The 24,116-nt window shown below is 40.5% G+C and overlaps 1 protein-coding gene across 8 annotated transcripts in view; it reads left to right on the top strand.

Moving 5' to 3' along the window:
• Window positions 1-24,116, top strand: part of LOC106082527 (CUGBP Elav-like family member 2) — a 632,612-nt gene that overhangs the window by 157,124 nt on the left and 451,372 nt on the right. For all 8 annotated transcript variants that reach the window (XR_009397811.1, XR_009397808.1, XR_009397814.1 and 5 more), the window contains exon 2: window positions 10,334-11,273. Coding sequence is in view for 1 of the 8 variants with exons in the window: in XM_013245088.2 (XP_013100542.2) it covers window positions 10,555-11,273 (719 nt within the window). In the remaining 7 variants the exon portion in view is untranslated. The remainder of the gene's footprint in view (window positions 1-10,333; window positions 11,274-24,116) is intronic.

Here is a 24,116-nt window from a genome sequence, read left to right as displayed (position 1 = left end):
ATGAACATGGAATATTTAAGTGTAGCACTTCATCATCTGGATGCTCCCTTTTGTTACCTAAATTTCTGTTTAAATGCAGTACAGAGAAGTTTATTGCTTCAAAAAGTAAGGGGTATTCAAAATTATGCAAAAATTGTCGAAAAGGAAAAACAAATCGACAAAAACTAGGATCCTCATAAGAAGAAGAAAACAAGTAAAAGGGCATTAAGTTCGGCCGGGCCGAACTTTGGATACCCACCACCTTGGGTATATATGTAAACCCCCTTTCGTCACAATCTGATGAAAATTGGATAACTTATGCACTCAAATTCGGCACGGACATAGAGTGGTATTATAAATAGAAGTCACTGTTGAATTTTGTATTTGAAATTTCAACAAAAGCGCGTAATAAATAAAGCTTTTATGAGCTTTAGACCCTTAACCGGCATATAGGTCTATATGACAGCTATATCTAACTACAGTCCTATTTTTACCATATTTGGGTCGGATGGCGAGTGGCCTTAAACTACTCACTGTTTCATATTTCAGCGAAATTGGATAAAAATAATGCATTTATGGGCTTCAGATCCTTTATCGGCGGATCGGTCTATATTGCAGCTATATCCAAATATAGTCCGATCTGAACCATATTTGGGTTAGATGTCGGGAGGCTTAAAATATCCCAATGTTTTAAATTTCAGCGAAATCGGTTAAAAAATAAAGCTTTTATGGGCTTCAGACCCTTTATCGGCAGATCGGTCTATATGGCAGCTATATCTAATTATAGCCCGATTAAAACCATATTGGGGTTAGATGTTAGCATGCCTAAAAATACTCACTGTTTTAAATTTCAGCGCAATCGGTTAAAAAATAAAGCTTTTATGGGCTTCAGACCCTTTATCGGGACATCGGTCTATATGGCAGCTATATCTAAATATAGTCCGATTTGAACCATACTTAGGTTCGAAGTTGAGAGGCCTATAGCTACTCACTGTTTCAAATTTCAGCGAAATCGGTTAAAAAATAAAGCTTTTATGGGCTTCAGACCCTTTATCAGGAGATCGGTCTATTTTACAGCTATATCTAAATATCGTTCGATCTGAACCATACTTAGGTTAGATGCCGGGAGGCTTAAGGTAACCCACTCTTTCAAATTTCAACGAAATTGGGCATTAAATATAGCTTTTATGGGCTTCAGACCCTTTATCGGGAGATCGGTCTATATGGCAGCTATATCTAAATATAGTCCGATCTGAGCCATATTTGGGTCAGTTGTCGGGAGGCCTGAAATTACCTACTGTTTCAAATTTCAGCGAAATCGGATGAAAAATAAAGTTTTTATGGGCATTAGACCCTATATCGGAAAATCGGTCTATAAAGCAGCTATATCCAAATATGGTCCGATTTTGCCCGTTCAAGAACTTAACCAGCGTCCATCAAAAATACGTATCTGTGCCAAATTTCAGCTCAATATTTTAATTTTTGAAGCGTGTACAGTGATTAGAACAGTAGGACGGACAGACGGATAGACACGCATGCTGAAGGTCATGGGAGAAGTCGTTGTACAAAATTTCTATCAAATCTGATGAGAAATGCGCCCTCTGGAGGCCAAAGAAGTCAAGATTCCAGATTTTTTTTTATTTCAACTATATCAGGTTTGTACCGATTTGCGCCATACTAAACACATTTGTTGGAAGTCATAATAAAACACCTCATGCAAAATTTCCGCCAAATCTGATGAGAATTGCGCCCTCTGGTGGCTCAAAAATTAAAGATCCAAAATGGGTTTATATGGCAGCTATATTAGGTTATGAACCGATTTTAGCGATACTTATGACAGTTGTTGGAAGTGATACCGAAAAAACCACGTGCAAAATGTCAGTCAAATTGGACGAGAATTTCGCCCTCTAGAGGCTCAAGAAGTCAAGACCCAAGATCGGTTTATATGGCAACCATGTCAAAACATCTATTGATTTGGCCCATTCACAATCCCAACCTAAGTAATAAAAAGTATTTGTGCAAGATTTAAAGGGCCCCTAGCTTTATACAAAATACAATACAAATTTTGCCCATGACCTTCCACTATGGAACAGGGGCAAACTTCTCACACATCAATGAGTGCAGTCCGATTCAAGTTTCACCTCAATAACTCAATAATAAGGGGCCTCCTTTTAATAGCCGAGTACGAACGGCGTGCCGCAATGCGACACCTCTATGGAGAGAAGTTTAACATGGCATAGTACCTCACAAATGTTGCCAGCATTAGGAGGGGAAAACCACCGCTGAACATTTTTTCTGATGGTCTCGCCAGGATTCGAACCCAGGCGTTCAGCATCATAGGCGGACATGCAAACCTCTGCACTACGGTGACCTCTTACAAAAGGGCATAGCTTTACTCCTTCGAAAGTTCGCAAGTTATTGGGCTTTTTAAAGCGATCTGGATGATTCAACGGTAGGAGCTACAAGGTTTCTTCCATCTACTGTTCCTGTGGTATCACAACGGACGAAAACGTCTAAGTGAGTCTGAGGGCAGACTCACACTTAAAGCTAACCAATTCGATTTGGCTGAAATTTTGCACAAGGTGTTATCTTTTCACTTTCAAGGACTGTGCTAAATGTGGTTCAAATCGGTGTATAACCTGATAAAGCTGCCATATAAACCGATCTTCAGATTTGAATTCTTGAGCCTTTAAAATACGCAATTACAACTGGATTTTGCTGAAAATTTGCACGTAACCTGATATTGCTCCCATGTAGAACGATCGCCCAAATTTAGTTCTTGAACCTCTAGAGGGAGCAGTTATTATCCGATTTGTCTGAAATTTTGATCGTGTCTTTTTTTTAAGAAATTTTGAACAGCCATGGCAAGTACAGTTCATTTTGATAGAGCTCCGTAATATTTGAAAAGGTCATTCGAAGAATTTATCCCAGCGATTCATGGTGGAGGGTATATGGGTTTCGGCTCTGCCGAACTTAATGCGCTTTTACTAGTTAATAATTGCAACTATAATACTACTGTTCTAGTCCCTTGGTGATGGAATGATCCTCAGGTGACCACAATATTTTGAAAGAGTTTCAGACAACACAACATGAACTGATGCCTTTCTGGCAAGTTTTGCGTCTTTGAAGTTTATTTTATACATACTCCTAGGCTGGTACGTATATATATTTCTAAGTCGATATTCCACTTTCAATTGCCTTCTTCCTAAAGGCAATAACCAATAGCTTGATGTCCACTGAAGCCATCATCATCTGGCACACTCCCAAGCGAATTATAATTCTATTCTAAACCAAAATTTCTGGTGAGAATATGTAATCTTCAAAAAAGTCTCTATCAGCAAAGCTTTGTGTTAAAAGCCTTAGGGTTTCTGTCATTCAACTTCGATAAAAATCGACACTTTTGTACAGAAAACGGCCAACCCCAAAAGCTTTAACCCACACCTATTCTTTAAAGGGTTGCACATTTTATGGCAGCCCAATGCTTAAAGCAAAATCGTAAGAATATGAGATATTAATACAGCATATACACATATTGGCATGAACTTCTGCTCAGAAGTATATGAGTATATGTAAGAGGGTGAGCGCACATGTTTGTTTAAAGGCTTAGGTCAGCTTCATTAAACTCTTACACACACACACACGCACGCACTCAGGCGCATCCATTCATGGATGCGAAAGTAAGCTTTTGGTTAAATCCACTAAATAAAACAACAACAAAAAACACAAACAGCATCTATTGTTACAACCATAGCCAAAAGGGAACTACGAGTAATAGTGGTGGTGGTGGTGGTGATGGTGTTGTAACAGTAGTTGCTCATACATTGTTACACATCTCTTTCTACAGCCGCTTGTTTGCTGAGTCCTTTCAATTGTAGCCTTTAGCCGATATACGAGCCGGCAAGCATGCCTTAAGTGAAAAACGAAAAAAAAACATCGTTAAGTACTGCACTTGTTGGCTAGCCGTTGCTCTCGCCTTGGACTGTTAGTTTAAATGTTTTTTGCCACTGGACCAGCAAGAGAAATAACCAGCTAAAGGAATGAAAAGAAGAAGCAAAGGATGAACGACAAATATGATTTTTATTAGGATGAGATGGAAGTTTTGGAAAGAAATTTTTCCTAAAGACAAAATCTAAGCGAACATTTTCCTAAAGCCAAAATTTTACAAACATTTTCTCTTCGGACAAAATTTTAGTAAAATTTGTCCTGGGGACAATTTTGTTTTTTTTTTAATTTTCCCTAAGGACAAAATTTTAATAAAATTCTCTCAAGAAGAAAAAAGAAAAAATTCAGATAATTTTCCCCAAAAAACATAATTTAAGTAATTTTTTTTTTTCTTAAAGACAAAATTTTAGTAAATTTTTTTTTTCTTAAAGACAAAATTTTAGTAAATTTTGTCTTTAAGGAAAAATTGTTTTGATTGATTGACTTTAACTTTTCTCTAAGGAAAAAATTTTATTGAAATTTTCCCTAAGGAAAAAAATTTATGGAAATGAAATTTTCCCTATGGACAAAATTTTAATAAAAATTCTTTCAAGACAAAATTTCCGTGACATTTTTTCCTTTAAGACAAAATTTTAGTAAATTTTTCCTCAAAGACAAAATTTTAGTAAATTTTTCCCTAAAGATAAAATTTTAATATTAAAATTTATCCTTAAGAAAAAATTTCAGAGAAGAAGCAAAGGATGAACGACAAATATGGCTGTTATTAGGATGAGATGGTAGTTGTGGAGAGAAATTTTCCCTTAAGACAAAGTTTCAGCGAAAATTTTCTTTAAGCCAAAATTTCATAAAAATTTTTACCTTAGGACAAAGTTTTTGCGAAATTTGTCCGATTGCCAAAAATTTTTGAAAATTTTCCCTAAGGACAAAATTTTAAAAAAAATTCTCTAAAGGCAAAATTCCTGTGACATTCACCTAAAGAAAAAATTTCAGATAAATTTTTCCTAAATACATGATTTAAGCAACTTTTTTCTTACTCAGATCTCATCCTCCTTAAGTACAACATTCGCTTTCCATTCATCCCTCACTGGAAAATTAATCGCGAATGCCTTCACACCATTTGGCCCTAGAACCAGGTAGACGGAGATCCTCCTCAGTCGAATCGAACTGTGGCAGCAACCATCCTCCTCCAGGATTCCGAGATCCCTCAGCCTAAACAAGACCTTGGCGGCCGTGTTTATTGCTGTATATCTAGCATCGCCTCCTGGCCTGCCTTCGGTAGGGATCTCAGTGTCCCTGTGACCCCTACGCAGGCCAGTCTCTGGACCTTCTCGAGATCATTCGAACGCGTCCTTTTCTCTCTCTCGTCCTCTCATTCTACCATACCAGTGCTCTATAGGCTAGTAATGGTCTCACGATGGCCGCATACATCCAATAAATGATCTTAGGGGCTATCCCCACTTCTTACTGAACATCCTCCTGTAGGAGTAAAAGGCGCTCAGTGCCTTACGGCTCCTTTTCTCGGTATTTTTCTTCATGGACGGTTTCGAATTGAGGACAATGCCAAGGTACTTCGCCTCCTTCGAGAGCTGCAGGGTGATCCCGTTCAAGAAAGGGAGTCTGAACTCCGGTATCTTGTATCTACGCGTGAAGAGCCCCGTCTTCCGTGGATTGATCCTTAACCTTGGATTGACCCTAAAGACATAATTTAGGCAACTTGTTTCCTTAAAGACTTTTTCCTTAAACACAAAATTTTAGTAAATTTTTCCAAATTTTAGTAAAGTTTTCCAAATTTAAGTAAATATTTCCAAATTTTAGCAAAATTCTTCCAAATTTTAGTAAATTTTTTTCAAATTTTAGTACATTTTCCCAAATATTGGTACATTTTCCCAAATTTTAGTAAATTTTTTCCAAATTTTAGTACATTTTTTCAAAATTTTAGTAAATTTTTCCTTAAAAACAAAATTTTAGTACAATTTTCTTCAAAGACCACATTTTTTTTAAGTATCTATTTTTAAGTCAAAAATTACTTTCCCCTCTTCCTTGTAACCTAACAAACATTCCAAAATTTTCCTTCCTCTCAGTCAATACGAATTTTGTCTGTATGTAGATATTCAATGCACCATTGCCTCTTTTGGTCGTTGTGTCCGTGGGTCGTTTGGGTATTTTAAGTTTTTATATGCGTTGAAATATTTCTCTCAGTTTTAAAGTAGTTGTTGTTTTTTTTTATCAGTTTGTTTGTTGTTGTTTTTGTACCATGTTCTTCTTTGCCTTTACAATATCGTAGTTATAGACACAGAGAACTATATCCAGCTTTGTGTGTATTGGCATTTATTTAAGTTGCTCAGGTGTCAAAGATACTGTGTGCACTTGTACATGTAGCCACTGTGAATCCTAGTGGCATTGTAGTTGTTTTCATGTACTTTGCGAAAATCCTCTAAAGAATTGTAGAGAGATTTCTGTGGCAGTGGATGGATATCAAAATAAACAAAAATAAAGCGATAAAAATGAAAAATATTTGCAAGTTGGATAAGGACTACAACAAATAGTATGCTGCCACATCGATGTGGCAGATGTCAAAAAGACAAATAACTGCTATGGAAGAAATTCACTTTAAATTCACTATAAGCATCAAACACATTACGAAAGAAACATGAAAACTTACGAAAATTTAAAATTTCCGAGAGTATCTCTTAGAACAAACATTTGCTATTTTAGATCTCCCTATAGATGCGGATCGTACCATCCTCAGAGAAGGCGTTAATTTCCTTCTTACATTCCATATCCATCAGAACGTGTGTAGCTGTCTGGCTCTGGTGGATGATGATAAAGTCGGCAATGGTTCCATCGTCAGGTCCCTATTCGTTAGGCTGTATTGACTTTTCCGTCCCTGTACTGCCTGATGTTGCAGTACTATGATCTTTTTGCTTATCTTAGTCTTCCAAATCTTATTAAATAGGCTTCTTGTTCGGTAGGCTGCTTTGAGAATCCTGTCGCTGCGCTGCCTGATGTTTCATCCTGGTTGCTATTGCCCTAAAGGCCAGTTTACTGTCCGTAAAGATGATCGTGATCGCACGGATCTCCGCCTGCAGGACCTTATTATGGTCACGCAGTCGAAAACAGATCTCAGTCTCTGGATTCTTAATTTAGACCCCCAGGCCCAATTTGTCCTTTAGCTTTGATCCATCTGGGAAGCATGGCAATACCAGAGTTACTTCATTCCCAGACTGGTAGCACTACCTCGCACTCGACCTAAAGTGTCGTCTCAGGTATCCGATCGGAAACTTTTTCGATTCGATTTGCTATTTACGCCTCGATTATGCTACGATGGTATGACGAAAGCACGGATGTACCTACGCCGGAGCTTATGGCCTCCCATCGGAACCAACCGATTCGTCAACAAATTTCAGGAGATCTATTAGAGGTACGTTCGCAAGTTCAGCCAGAACACAGCACGTGCTCGATAGTCTCATCCTCATCTAGGCAACTCCTGCAGATGTCATTGTGCGATATTCCCATGCGCGACGCCATGCGATGCGATCGACCAGCAAATCTATAGTCCTCCCCCGGTCGATGACCAGCCAGAGCGGCTTTGCAGTCCGGCAATCAACCACCGAGCCCAATCTTGCATCCAACACCGCTCTGGACCTCTGCTGTGTTCAGTAGCTCGATAAATGTCACGTAGGCAAGAACGGTGGCTGGTCTGCCGAATGCAGATGAACCCCTCTTGGCGCAATTGTCCGCCCTCTCATTTTCTGTAATCTAGACAACTCCTGCAGAATTCATTGTGCGGTATTCCTATGCGGGGAATAGGCAGCCATGCGGGGAATAGGCCGCCATGCGGAGAATAGGCCGCCATGCGGCCTATGACACATTGTCCGGTTATGACCGGTCGACCTCTAATCGAATGCCAGCAATTCCATAGTTCTCCTCCGGACTATGACCGGCCAGAGCGCCTTTGCAGTCCGGCAATCAACCACCGAGCCCCATCTTGCATCCAACACCGCTCTGGCCCTCTACTGTGTTCAGTAGCTCGACAAATGGCACGTAGGCAAGACCGGTGGCTGGTCCACCGAATGCAGGCGAACCCCTCTAGGCGCACTCGTCCGCCCTCTCACTTCCTGTAATCTAGGCAACTCCTGCAGAAGTCATTGTGCGGTATTCCCATGCGCGCCGCCATGCGGCCTATGACACAGTGTCCGGTTAGAACCGATCGACCTCTTATCGAACGCCAACAACTCCCTAGTCCTCCTCCGGTCGATGACCGGGCAGAGCACCTTTGCAGTCCGGCAACCAACCACCGATCCCCATCTTGCATCCAATACCGCTCTGGCCCTCTACTGTGTTCAGTAGCTCGACAAATGGCACGTAGGCAAGACCGGTGGCTAGTCCGCCCGGCGAAGACGAACCCCTTCTGGCAAACTCGTCCGTCCACTCATTTCCTGGAATGCCCTCATGTCCAGGAACTCATGTCAGCGTTTTACATCGTCGACTTGGAGCCTACCCAGAGATTCCAAACCATTCACCACTCATCTCGACCTCACCATCCTCGACCTTGAGCGCCACCATACTGTCCACATACTCCTTGAGTTTTGAGGGCGGTAATTGCTTTACCAGAATATCCCTTGCGGCTACTGTAATGGCACAGGCCTCTGCCTGGCAAACCGTACACTCCTCTGGCAGTCACAGAGATATACCGATATTGAGTTCGTCGGAGTAGACCCCAAACTAGTTTCTTACTCAGATATCATCCTCCTTAAGTACAACATTCGCTTTCCATTCATCCCTCACTGGAAAATTTATCGCGAATGCCCTCACACCATTCGGCCCTAGAACCAGGGCGGAGATCCTCCTCAGTCTACCCTCCGTATCCATAATACACAGCATCGCACTGTGGCAGCAATCATTCTCCTTCAGCATTCCGAGCTCCCTCAGCCTAAACACGACCTTGGCGGCCATATTTAGGGCTGCATATCTAGCATCGCCTCCAAGCCTGCCTTCGCTGCGGATCTCAGTGTCTCTGTGACCCCTACGCAGGCCAGTCTCTGTACCTTCTCGAACTCCTTCGCACGCGCCCTCTTCTCTCTCTCGTCCTCTCATTCTACCATACCAGTGCTCCATAGGCTAGTACTGGTCTCACGATGGCCGCATACATCCAATAAATGATCTTAGGGGCTATCCCCAATTCTTACTGAACATCCTCCTGCAGGAGTAAAATTCGCACAGTGCCTTACGACTTCTTACCTCGGTGCTCCTCTTTCAGGACAGTTTCGTATCGAGGACAATGCCAAGGTACTTCGCCTCCTTTGAGAGCTGCAGAGTGATCCCATCCAAGAACGGGAGTCTGAACTCCGGTATCTTGTATCTACGCTTCAAGAGCCCCGTCTTCCTTGGATTGATCCTTAACCCATTTATGATAGCCCATCGTGACAACCTCCTCAGTGACCTTTCCATGATCTCGCTAATCGTCGACAGAAATTTGCCTCGGATCAGCAGTACGAGGTCATTCACATAAACGATAATCCTCATGCCGTCCCCACCGAGATCCATCAGGATTTCATTAATCACGAAGTTCCACAGTATCGGTGAGAACACTCGTTTTTGGGGCGTTTCTCTGGTCACCCGCCTTCTGACCACACAATCTCCCAGGTTCGCATTAATAATTCTGTCATAAAGCATATTATTGGTCCACTGGGACTCGTGCGATCCTATGCGGCGACTATCGATCCTATCTCCCCATTATTGAAAGCCCTCTCAATCTCCAAGAAGGCCGTCAAAGTGTAGTCCTTCTATAGGAGAGACGTCTTGAACTCTTGTACCCCCTAGTGAAGAACCGTCTCCACCGACCTGCCTTTGAGGTATGCGTATTGTGCCCCACTGAAGTTTTCCGGCGGCAGACCCCCTCTCACCTTCAGGTCAATCAGTCTTTCCAGTGTTTTTAGCAAAAACGATGACAGACTAATAGGCCAATAATCCTTCGTCGCATTGTGGTTTATTCCTCCCGTCTTGAGGATAAAGACCACCTTGACTTCCCTCCATGTCCTCGGTATGTAGGACCATGCCAGGCTTGTTCAGAAAATCCGCTCAAGCAAGGGCAGAGTGACTCCAAGGGACTCATGCAGCACTGCCGGGATAATTCCGTCAGGTCTGGCCGATTTAATTGGCCGGAAAGTGCGGACTGCCCACACTATATAGGCTGTCTATGTAGGTATTGCTATATCATGGTTGCCGACCTTACTTCTTTAGTTACTTTTTTTCTTCTTTGTGTGTGCGTGTGTGTATGTGTGTGTGTGCGTTTTGAATCCATATGAATATTAACTAAAAAACACATCAAAATTCGAGCTTCATTGTTTTACTAATAGCATTTTTTCAAAATTTTCTTTCTCTCTCTCTCTCTTCAAAACTCTTCCTTCAGGCAACAGCAACAAGGCCAAACGAAAAAGTGAACAAATCTCTTGAAATAAAAAATAAAGTTGAGCAAAAATTACCAAAAAGAAAATAACAGTGAAAGAAAAAAAATTAAAAACCAAAGTTTAAAATAGAGAGCAGTAGCCAAAGGGAAAAAATCAAAAGTGGAAGGACACACAAAAATCAAGAACCCAAAGCTAACACATTCAGAATTAAGAAGTTAACATAATGTTAAGTTCGCTGGATGCCTTGGCTAGTAAAATATCACCTGGCTCAGGAAATAGTTCTCCGTCCCAGCAACAGCAGCAGCAGCAACAGCAGCAGCAGCAACAGCAGCAGCATAATCAGATTCAACAGTCAGTGTCACGTTCGATTCTACGAAGTCCTTTGTGTCAACAGACTGATAAAAAGTCAGATAAACAAAACGAGCACGATTGTCCAGACAGCCAGACAAATCAGTCATTACGCTTAAACGGCAATCACTCACACAGTCATCATCATAGCCATCATCACCACCACCATCAGCACCACAATAACAATGGCCTGGACAGCAATGGCAACAAATTATGTCACATCGCTCACAATTCCATACATCCTTATCAGAAACGAGCAGGTTCGCCCTGCAATGGTACCACCTCACATCACTCGCACCATAATCACCTGCTGCAACAGTCTAGATTGGCAAACTACCTATCCCATCAATCGTCATCGTCTTCACCCCCAACCACACCATTGCCACTCTCCTCATTATCGCCGCAAGAATGCCCGCAACAAAGACAGCAGCAACATGAGCTCTTTCAGCAGCAGTTGCAGCAGCAACAACAGCGTCTGCTTAAACAGCAGCAATCAGCAGTTGCATCACCTCCCCTATCACCAACGACGCCGACATCACAACCGTACGATGAAAATGATTCCCAAAACGATTTTGGCAGTTGTCTGAAGGAAAAGTAAGTAACAAAACAAAAAAAAACACATTTCCGAAAAAAAGTCTTCTTCTCCCTGTTTGTTGTTGTTATCCATTCATTGTGATATACATTTTTTGTGTGGAAGTTTCTCGTTTTGTTTTTGTTGTACTGATTTTTGGTTGTTGGTACTTTAATTTTGATTTTACTCCCCCTATTCCTATCCTCTACTTCTCTACTCGTTGCATCTCTATCATTCTTTGTAATTGGATAAAAGTTATACTGGTATCCTCTTTTTTTTTGGCAACATCCTTTTGACTTAGTATTCATTTTCACTGCATTCTTGTTGCCATGGTGTCCTTTGAGCTTGTGAGTGTTTGTATGCACGAAGTGATTGGTGAACATAGATTAGGGTGTACCGAAAAGAAATAAATCTATTGAAGGGCAAAATTCATAAAAAACATAATAAAGAATGGTCGGGTCAAATCGTCTGTACTCGTTTCTAAGAATCGCATTTGTCAAGCAAATTAAACGAATTTTAAATGAGAGTTTATATGAGGGTTTTGTCTACACATGTCTCGATGTGACCTATTTACAATCGGAATAGATCTACGCCAGAATGAAGTATTTGTGCAAAATTTATAGCGGACAGATAGATTGCAGACAGACGAACATATAGAAAGATGGACAGAAAAGCGGACCGACAGATGAACAGACAGATGGACAGACAGATGGACAGACAGATGGACAGACATATGGACAGACAGATGGCAGACAGACGGACAGACAGATGGACAGACAGATGGCAGACAGACGGACAGACAGATCGACAGACAGATGGCAGACAGACGGACAGACAGACCGACAGACGGGCAGACAGACGGACCGACAGACAGATGGACAGACAGATGGACAGACAGATGGACAGACAGACACAAAGACGGACAGACAGACGGACAGACAGACGGACAGACAGCCGGACAGACAGACGGACAGACAGACGGACAGACAGACGGACAGACAGACGGACAGACAGACGGACAGACAGACGGACAGACAGACGGACAGACAGACGGACAGACAGACGGACAGACAGACGGACAGACAGACGGACAGACAGATGGACAGACAGACGGACAGACAGACAGACGGACAGACATACAGACGGGCAGACAGACGGACAGACAGACAGACAGACGGACAAACAGACGGACAGACAGACAGATAGAGGGACAGACAGGCGGACAGACAGGCGGACAGACAGGCGGACAGACAGACGGACAGACAGACGGACAGACAGATAGAGGGACAGACAGACGGACAGAGAGACGGACAAACAGACAGACAGACGGAAGGGGTGAACAGATGCACGAACTGGTCTAGATTGACTTCAAATGCCCTGTCATAACTTTCGTACTGGGTCATACCGTAAGCTTCTTGCTTAATTCAGAGGAGAGGGAAACCTTTCTGGTCAAAATAGCGATCGTTATCCAATACATTGACGGCGTATATGAGATTGCTGTTAAAATGTTCGATATCACAGGTAAATAACAAAAGGGTGATTTTTTAAGTGTTAAAGGAAATCGAACAACAAGTAAAAGCGTGATAAGTTCGGCCTGGCCGAATCTTGGAAATGTACCACCATGGATTCCGCTTAAATATAGGAGCTATTGTAGGTCAGTTGGGATAGTAAATGGGTCAAATCGGTCAATGTTTTGCTATAGCTGTCATATTTACCGATCTGGGTTCTTGACTTCTTGAGCCTCTAGAGGGCGCAATTCTTACCCGATTTGGCTGAAATTTTACATGGTGTGCCGATATGGACCAAATAAGCCCATCAGAAAAAAATCGGGACTAGTAAGGGCTCAAGAAATCAAATAGGAAGATCGGTTTATATGGAAGCGATATGCTGTTCTTGACCGATTTTGACCGTACTTGGCACAGTTCTTGAGAGTCATAACAGAATTTGTGCAAAATTTTAGCCAAATTGGAGAAAAATTGCGGCTTCCAGGGGCTCAAGAAGTTAAGCTATGAGATCGGTTTATATGGTAGCTATTTCAGGTTATAGACCGATATAAACGGTATATGGCACAGTTGTTGTAAGTCTTAAAAGAAGACCACGTGCAAAATTTCAGACAAATCAGACGAAATTGCGGCTTTTAGGAGCTCAAGAAGTCAAATCGGGAGATCGGTTTACATAGGATATATCAGATGATAGACCGATTCTGACCGTAAATGCAAAATTTCAACCAAATCGGATGAAAATTGAGGCTTCCAGGGGCTCAAGAAGTCAAATCGGGAGATCGGTTTATATGGGAGCTATATCAGGTTATAGACAGATTTGGACCGCACTTGGCAAAGTCGTTGAATGTCTTAACAGATAAATCAGAACAAAATTGCGGTTTCCAGAGGCTCAAAAAATCAAATCGGGAGATCGGTTTATATGGGATCTATATCCAAATCTGAACCGATATGACCCATTTGCAATGCGCAACGACCTACATCAATACTAAACATCTGTGCAAAATTTCAAGCTGCTGGCTTTATGCGTACGACCGCTATCGTAATTTCGACAGACGGAGGGATGGACATGGCTAGATCGACTCACAATGTCGAGACGATCCAAATACGTTATGGGGTTCTAGATCAATATTTCGAGGTGTTACAAATGAAATGACTAGAGTAGTATACCCCCATGCTATGGTGGTGGGTATAAAAAAACACATGAAATTCAGAAAAATTCATGCAAATGTTGACCGTGACTGCGCCTCAAATGGTCCATCCGCTTAATAAAATTTTTGCATACTCTTTCCAACATTTCGGTCGGTATCTCACGAATACATTCTTCAATGTAGTCTTCCAATTAATTGTTTTCCAAGTTGACTTGTCTGTATAGATATGAGCTTTAACATAGCCCAAAAAAAACTTGTCTAAAGGCGTTAGATCGCACGTTCTAGGCTGCGCAAGTTCTCAATAAGTTACACGTGCTGTGTGGCATTGTAACGCGTGCTTTGTGGCATGTGGCACAGTCTTGTTGAAACCATATGTCATGCAAGTCAAGCTCTTGCATTAAGCGCAAAAAAGGTTAGATATCATCTCACGATAGCGCTCACCATTCACAGATACATTACGATTCGCAACATCTTTGAAGAAGTACGATCCAACAATGACACCAGCCTATAAACCGCTCCAAACTGTGACTTTTTATACCCTCCACCATAGGATGGGGCTATAATAATTTCGTCATTCTGTTTGTAACGACTCGAAATATTCGTCTGGGACCCCATAAAGTTTATATATATTCTTGATCGTCGCGACACGGACGAACGTCCATCTGTCCGTCTGTCTGCAGTCCGTCCGTCTGTCTGTCAAAAGCACGCTAACTTCCGAAGGAGTGAAGCCAACCGCTTGAAATTTTACAAAAATTCTTCTTATTACTGTAGGTCAGTTAGTATTGTAAATGGGCCATATCGGTCCATGTTTTGATATAGCTGCCATATAAACCGATCTTGGGTCTTGACTTCTTGAGCTTCTAGAGTGCGCAATTCTTATCCGATTTGGCTGAAATTTTGTACGACGTGTTTTGTTTTGATACCCAACAACTGTGCCAAGTATGGTTCAAATCGGTTGATAACCTGATATAGCTGCCATATAAACCGATCTTGGGTCTTGACTTCTTGAGCCTCTAGAATGCGCAATTCTTACCCGATTTGGCTGAAATTTTGCACGACGTATTTTGTTATGATATCCAACAACTGTGCCAAGTATGGTTCAAATCGGTCTATAACCTGATATAGCTGCCATATAAACCGATCTTGACTTCTTGTTTTCTTGAGCTTCTCGAGTGCGCAATTCGTATCCGATTGGAATGAAATTTTGCACCACGTGTTATGTTATGATATCCAACAACTGTGCCGAGTATGGTTCAAATCGGTTGATAACCTGATATAGCTGCCAAATAAACCGATCTGGGATCTTGACTTCTTGAGCCTCTAGAGGTCGCAATTATTATCCGATTTTTCTGAAATTTTGTACGACGGATCCTCTCATGACCATCAATATACGTATTTAATTTGGTCTGAATCGGTCTATAGCCCGATACAGCTCCCATATAAATCGATCTCTCTATTTTACTTCTTGAGCCCCCAAAGGGCGTAACTCTTATTCGAATTGGCGGACATTTTACACAGGTCTCCAACATGTAATTGTTGGACCATATCTTCATATCGCTCTAATAGCAGAGCAAATCTTTTCTTATATCCTTTTTTACTTACCATGTTGGAGGGTATATAAGATTCGGCCCGGCCGAACTTAGCACGCTTTTAATTGTTTTTAATGCATTGGTAGCTCTTGCAATGCTTCTGGCTAATCTTCACTTCAAAATCGACAATTCTGCTTATTTACGTTCCCATTGAGTCAAAAATGAGCTTCGTCGCTCAATGGAAGAAACGAGCGATGAACTTTCTTTACAGAGCATGCATTTTGATGATAAAATTTAATAATTTGCAAGCGTTGTTCGTTCGAAAGACGATTCATGGTTAAATTATAGACCAAACTGAAGATGTTTGACAGTGAAACAAAAGACGAAACATGAGTGAGCTTTATAAACCAGTGCACAGATACCTTATACTGATGTAGGTCTTTGGGGATTGCAAATCAGCCATATCAGTTCAGATTTTAATATAGCTCCCATATAAACCGATCCCCAGATTTGACTTCTTGAGCCCCATGAGCAATGTTCATCTATTTGACTGAAATTTTTCACATAGTATTCTGATATGTATCCCAACCACGGAGCCAAGTACGGTCCAAATCGATTAAAAACCTGATGTAGCTCCTATATAAACCAATCTCCCGATTTGACTTCCTGAGCCCCTAGGAGCCACACTTTACATCCGATTTGGCTGAAATTTTGCACATGGTTTTCTGTTATGACTCTCAACATTTGTGCCAAGTACGGTTTAAAACTGTGATAACCTGATATGGATCGCATATAAACCGATCTCCCGATTTGACTTCTTGAGCCCCTGGAAGCTGCAATTTTCATCTAATTTGCCTGAAATTTTGTACAACTGTGCCAAGTACAGTTTAAATCGATACGGTTTCAACCTGGTATAGCTCCCATATAAACCGATCTCGATTCACGGTGGTGATATTTAAAACTCAAAACTTGAATGTAATAAATTTTCTTTAAACCCAACAGCATAGTATGAAAACTTTAAATAATTTAGACTCTTAAAACAAAACTTCTAATCTTTGTTTATTCAAGTGGCTTTCATCGGATACAGCCTAATGTAATGTTCGTTGCTTTAACGCTACGTCGATGTAAGTGGGGGAAAGTTTGCATCAACAATTTACTAATTTTATTATTTGTTTTTAAGTAATGAGGGAAAAATTCTTTAAATTAGTTTTTTTTGTCGAAGTTTTTGCGTTGCCATGCAACAGATAGAAATGGAAATGGGTGAACAAATCGCTGGAAGCTTTAGCAATTTTAATCAGTTCATTTCTATTCTATTTAGAAGAATACAAAAGGTTTTGCAGCTTTAAGGGGAACAAACTTTATCCATGTTTTCTGGGAAGCGAAATTAATTATTCATGTTATATGAACCTAACATTTTGGTTCACAAATTTAAATGTATGACTAGGGCATATTAAAAAATATTTAATAAGATTGAAAAAGAGTTGAATTATGGTTGACATAATTACAAGAGTTTATGTAAAATTGCCAAAACTACATTAAAAAGTAAAAAAAGGTCACTGAAAATCTCAAATCTGAGAAAGGTTTATATGGGATGTCCGATTCCAGCCAACATACGTCATTAAGATATGGTATTTGTGCAAAATCTCGAATAGCTAGACTGACTATTTCGAGGGCTAACATGCCTTACAACAGGTCGACGGACATTACTTTACGTTTATGGGCCAATATTTCCAAGTATTGGGTCGCCCAAAAAGTAATTGCGGATTTTTTAAAAGAAAGTTAATGCATTTTTAATAAAACTTAGAATGAACTTTTATCAAATATACTTTTTTTTAAACTTTTTTTCTAAAGCAAGCTAAAAGTAACAGCTGATAACTGACAGAAGAAAGAATGCAATTACAGAGTCACAAGCTGTGAAAAAATTTGTCAACGCCGATTATATGAAAAATCCGCAATTACTTTTTGGGTAACCCAATATAAGTGTGCTGAACGTTAAGCGATATAATTATACCATATACCACAACAGTGGTGCAGGGTATAGCAACTTAGTGCATTTGTTTGTAACACCCAGAAGGATAGACCTATTGATAAGTATACCAATTGGTAAGAATGTCCGTCTGTCCGTCCATGTTAATTGGGTTGGGAAGGGGTGATGCCCTAAATTTGGATATCAAATTCGTCTTCTACTCCTTTATCTTTACCTTTATTTGAGCCCCATATTGCGATGGTCACAAAAAAATTGCTGTTTGTGGGGTATTTTGGGAAAGGGGTTAGACTCCCAGAAAATTGGTCCCGAAAGTGGGTATCAGTTTTTGCTCTACCCCCCAATACCTTTCATTTAAGCTCCACATTCACATGGTCAGTAAATATGCCCGATTTAGGGGTGTTATGGGGATTGGGTTGGTCCCCCAAACACTAAGCCCGGAAAGTATATCAGAAATGTGCTCATATATCATTTATTTGCAGCCCATATTGCCATTGCCCTCAAAATTGGATATCATATTCGTTTTCTAATCTCATTTGAACTCCTTATTGCAAAAGTCAGCAAATATGTCCGGTTTGGGGTATTGGCCCTAAAAACTATGAATATTTAGTTCCACTCTCTTTAAGACTTAAGTGTTGGTGAGCAAATATGTCCTATTTGGGGGTGGTTATGGTGGTGGGACGTCAGTTGGACAGTGGGCCCCTAATGTTGATATCACATACGTGGTCTACTCCCAAATACCTTTAATTTGAGCCCCACATTTCCATAGTCGGCAAACATGACCGGCTTGGGGGGTGTTTTGGGGAATGGGCGACCACTCAGTGAGTTGGCTTTGAAAATATATATCGGATTCGTGTTCTACTCAAAAAAACCCTCTTATTTGAGCCTCATATTGCAATAGTCAGAAAATACTTACTATTTGGGTGGTGTTATGGGGGTGGGGTGGCCCCATAGACACTTTTCCCGAACATTGATATCAGATTCGTGCTTTACTCCCAAAGACCTTTTATTTGAGCCCCATATGGTCATATATTTGTCCCCTTTGGGGGGATGTTTTTGGGGAGAGGCGGCCCCCCAAACACTTGGTCCCATATTTGGATATCAGATTCGTATTCTACACTCAAATACCTTTTATTTAAGCCCCATATTCCCAAGGTCAGTAAATAAGTCCAGTTTGGGGGGGTGTTTTGGGGAAGGGATGGACCCCCAGAAACGTGGGCCCACATTTGGATATTAGATTCATATTTTACTCGCAAATACGTTTCATTTGAGTCCCATATTGCCATGGTCGGTAAGTATGTCCAATTTAGGGCAAAACACCCCTAAATTGGCTTGGGGTTGTCCCCCTAGCACTTGGTCCGACAATTGGATATCAGATACGTTTTCTACTCTTAAATACCTTTAATTTGAGTCCCATATTGTCGTAATTGGTCTAAATATATGTTTGGTAGGTTTAAGGGTGGGGCAGCCCCCCTTGGTACCCCATCCGAAATTTGGATACGAAATTTTTATTTTTAGGGTACTATATGAGAGCACACAAAATTTCGCTTAAATCGCACCACCCATCTCCGAGATCTGGCGTTTTTGAAAATTACGGTAAGGGGGAGGGTTCGCCCCCCCCCCTTCAGATATCAGAAAATGTAGTACCCTATTTTCACCACGGGGTCATTATGCACCATCTGAGTCTATAAGGAACTCACAAACAAACAAACGAACCTACAAACAAACACAAATTGATTTTTATACCCTCCACCATAGGATGGGGGGGTATACTAATTTCGTCATTCGGTTTGTAACTACTCGAAATATTCATCTGAGACCCCATAAAGTATATATATTATTGATCGTCGCGACATTTTATGTCGATCTAGCCATGTCCGTCCGTCTGTCCGTCAGTCTGTCTGTCGAATGCACTCCAACTTCGGAAGGAGTAAAGCTAGTCGCTTGAAACTTTGCACAAATACTAATTATAAGTGTAGGTCGGTTGGTCTTGTAAATGGACCATATCGGCCCATTTTTTGATATAGCTGCCATATAAACCGATCTTGGGTCTTGACTTCTTGAGCCTCTAGAGTGCGCAATTCGTACCCGATGGGAATGAAATTTTGCAGTGTTTTGTTATGATTTTCGACAACTGTGCCAAGTATGGTTCAAATCAGTTCATAACCTGATATAGCTGTCATATAAACCGATCTTGGGTCTTGTCTTCTTGAGCTTCTAGAGGGCGCAATTCTTATCCGATTTGAATGAATTTTTGCACGACGTGTTTGGTTATGATATCCAACAATTGCGCCAAATATGGTTCAAATCGGTTCATAACCTGATATAGCTGCCATATAAACCGATCTTGGGTCTTGACTTCTTGAGCCTCTACAGGGCGCAATTTCTATCCGATTTGAATGAATTTTTGCACGAAGTATGTTGTTATGATATCAAACAACTGTGCCAAATATGGTTCAAATCGGTTCATAACCTGATATAGTTGCCATATAAACCGATCTTGGGTCTTGACTTCTTGAGCTTCTAGAGGGCGCAATTCTTATCCGATTTGAATGAATTTTTGCACGACGTGTTTGGTTATGATATCCAACAATTGTGCAAAATATGGTTCAAATCGTTTCATAACCTGATATAGCTGTCATATAAACCGATCTGGGATGTTGACTTCTAGAGCCTCTAGAGGTGGCAATTCCTATCCGATTTGCCTGAAATTTTGTACGACGGATCCACTCATGACCATCAACATACGTGCTTATTATGGTCTGAATCGGTCTATATCCCGATACAGCTCCCAAATAAAGGGTGATTTTTTTTAAAGTTAGGATTTTCATGCATTAGTATTTGACAGATCACGTGGGATTTCAGACATGGTGTCAAAGAGAAAGATGCTCAGTATGCTTTGACATTTCATCATGAATAGACTTACTAACGAGCAACGCTTGCAAATCATTGAATTTTATTACCAAAATCAGTGTTCGGTTCGAAATGTGTTCATTCACCGTAACGTTGCGTCCAACAGCATCTTTGAAAAAATACGGTCCAATGATTCCACCAGCGTACAAACCACACCAAACAGTGCATTTTTCGGGATGCATGGGCAGTTCTTGAACGGCTTCTGGTTGCTCTTCACTCCAAATGCGGCAATTTTGCTTATTTACGTAGCCATTCAACCAGAAATGAGCCTCATCGCTGAACAAAATTTGTCAAAATTTGAACACATTTCGAACCGAACACTGATTTTGGTAATAAAATTCAATGATTTGCAAGCGTTGCTCGTTAGTAAGTCTATTCATGATGAAATGTCAAAGCATACTGAGCATCTTTCTCTTTGACACCATGTCTGAAATCCCACGTGATCTGTCAAATACTAGTGCATGAAAATCCTAACCTCAAAAAAATCACCCTTTATAAATCGATCTCACTATTTTACTTCTTGAGCCCCCAAAGGGTGCAATTCTTATTCGAATTGGCTGACATTTTGCACAGGTCTCCAACATATAATTTAATTGTGGTCCAAACCGGACCATATCTTGATATCTCTCTAGTAGCAGAGCAAATCTTTTCTTAAATCCTGTTTTGCCTAAGAAGAGATACCGGGAAAATAACTCGACAAATGCGATCCATGGTGGAGGGTGTATAAGATTCGGCCCGGCCGAACTTAGCACGCTTTTATTTGTTATGTATAAGATATTCACACCCAAAGGCTTTAATGACCACCCATTCATATGCACATGGAACTACTTCTAAACATGTTATACTGAATGTGTCATATTCGGTTATAGTTGACTAAAAAACGCCCAGTTTTCAATGTTTAATGAAGCTTTAATAATTTTAAGAATTTTTTTTCCACCATTTGGTTAAATTTTATCTTGTCATTGCATGGTTTGATTAACATGCCCTCATTCAAGTGATTTCATTATCCTACATTTTAAACTTACTTACTCCCGTGGTGGAATATGAATTTTATGTGTGTGTGTGTGTGTGTAAAAGAAAGGTATGCATTTTTTATGTGTAATTTCCATTTATGCATATGTGTAACTTTACACGGTGATAAATGCATGTACGTACGCGCCATACTAGTGGCATTCATGGACTACTTGGCAATGTAAGGAAAAAAAAACAGGAGTATAAAATGTAAATATTTTTTTTAATTTACATTGGCTTGGCTTTAAAATTAAACCATAATGAAATAACGCCCAATTTAAGCATGACATGGCATGAGCCAACAAATAAATGCAACGCAAGCTCTTTTGTGTTGCACAACACTGAGCTTTGCTTGCAGGCAATGAAATGCCATATTCAAGACATGCAAAACGAAGAGAGAATTCGTGTCAAAAGAGCATTTACTGCTGAACACAGTTGGCATGGATGGACTGAAATTACATTCACATTCACATGCATTTACAAAAAGGATGTGTAACTTTTTTTCTTTGCTTTGCTCTGCTTTGCTTTGTTTTTTCCCCTTATCCAATGTCTGTCAATTGCCTTGCGTTTGAGTTCAATGGAAACTTTTTGTCTTTATGCTTGGAAGGATCATAAAGAGAGGGTGAAAGGAAAGAAAAAAAGACAAAGCAGTCGTCATAAAAAGCATGAACTTATACAAAGTGCAAAATCGAAAACAGTCGGTGAACAAACTCATAACAATAAACAATTTATGAAACAAAAACGATTTTATTATTTTGCATTTAAAAGCATAGCAATAAAAATATTTATGCATGATGTTTATGCCATCATCAAACCTTAAGGGGTAACGAATAGATGTTGTACACACCTGCAGCTTAATATGGGAGATATGGTAATGGCATGATTCTCCTCTAAAAAAAAAAAACTTAAAATATCAATATGACTTTGTACAAAGTAAAGATCGTCTTGACATACTTAGCTGGTCTAGTCTGTCTGTTCGTCTGTTGAAATCATGATAACGTTTGTAGCGAAAAGTTACCCTTGGGTGCTGGGCAAGGTTCGTCACAAAAATTTATTTGATATGGAACTGAGAGAATAATACGCTTTGGAATTTGCTTTTATAAATAAACTAGCCGAACCGGACCGGCTCCGCTGCACCTTCTTTAACTCTCTAATATCTTTTCAGGGTGGGGACACTTCGCCCTGCATGCGGATATCGAATTCGTGCCATTGTAGCCTATGACGCTGAATGGGGTTCCTGGTGTTTTTAAAAATTAGGGTAATGAGAAGTGCTTTTTAGGGGTGGAATGGCACCTCAAATCAATTCGTGCTACACTTCCAAATCCCTTTAATTTGAGCCTCATATTTCCATGGCCGGTATATATGAACCGTTTGGAGGGTGTTTTGGCGCGGCCACCGGCGCTTTGCACTGAAAATAGATATCAAACTCGTTTTTTATTCCCAACGGAAACGAAGTTCAGTTTAGGGGGTGCTTTTGGGACGTACCCCAAACAACTTGGCTCCAAAATTGGATATCAAATTCGTTTTCTACTCCACCTGATATCTAACAAGTAAGAGCGTGCAAAGTTCGGCCGGGCCGAATCTTATATACCCTCCACCATTGATCGCATTTGTCGAGTTCTATGCGCGGTATCTCTTTTTTGACAAACATAGAATATTGAATAAGAACTGTCATGTTATTGGATCTATATCAAGTTAAGAGTCCGATTCGGATCATAAATGAATGCTGAACATTGTAGAAGTCATTGTGTAAAATTTCAGTTCATTCGGATAAGAATTGCGCCTTGTAGGGGCTTAAGTAGCAAAATCGGGAGATAGGTTTATATGGGAGCTGTATCAAGCTATTGAGCGATTCAGACCATATTAGACACGTATGTTGAAGGTCATGAGAGGAGCCGTTGTACAAAATTTCAGCCAAATCGGATGAGAATTGCGCCCTCTAGAGGCTCAAGAAGTCAAGATCCAAGATCGGTTTATATGACAGCTATATCAAAACTTGGACCGATTAAAACCATACTTAGCACAGTTGTTGGAAGTGCTACCAAAACACTACATGCAAAATTTCAATAAAATCCGACGAGAATGGCGCCCTCTAGAGGCTCAAGAAGTCAAGACCCAAGACCGGTTTATATGGCAGCTATATCAAAACATGGACCGATTAAAACCATACTCAGCGTAGTTGTTGGAAGTGCTACCAAAACACTACGTGCAAAATTTCAAAAAAATCGGATGAGAATTGCGCCCTCTAGAGGCTCAAGAAGTCAAGACCCAAGCTCGGTTTATATGGCAGCTATATCAAAACATGGACCGATGTAAACCATACTTTGTGTAGTTATTGGAAGTGATACCAAAACACTAAGTGCACAATTTCAATAGAATCGGATAAGAATTGCGCCCTCTAGAGGCTCAAGAAGTCAAGACCCAAGATTGGTTTATATGACAGCTATATCAAAACATGGACCGATGTAAACTATACTTAGTGTAGTTATTGGAATTGAAACCAAAACACTACGTGCAAAATTTCAATAGAATAGGATAAGAATTGCGCCCTCTAGAGGCTCAAGAAGTCAAGACCCAAGATTGGTTTATATGGCAGCTATATCAAAACATGGGCCGATGTAAACCATACTTAGTGTAGTTATTGGAAGTGAAACCAAACCACTAAGTGCAAAATTTCAATAGAATCGGATAAGAATTGCGCCCTCTAGAGGCTCAAGAAGTCAAGGCCCAAGATCGGTTTATATGACAGCTATATCAAAACATGGACCGATGTAAACTA

Source organism: Stomoxys calcitrans, chromosome 3 (assembly GCF_963082655.1).
Source record: "Stomoxys calcitrans chromosome 3, idStoCalc2.1, whole genome shotgun sequence".
Classification (NCBI taxonomy): domain Eukaryota; kingdom Metazoa; phylum Arthropoda; class Insecta; order Diptera; family Muscidae; genus Stomoxys; species Stomoxys calcitrans.
The sequence above is the reverse complement of the archived record's forward strand: the minus strand, read 5'-3'. Positions and strand labels throughout refer to the sequence as shown.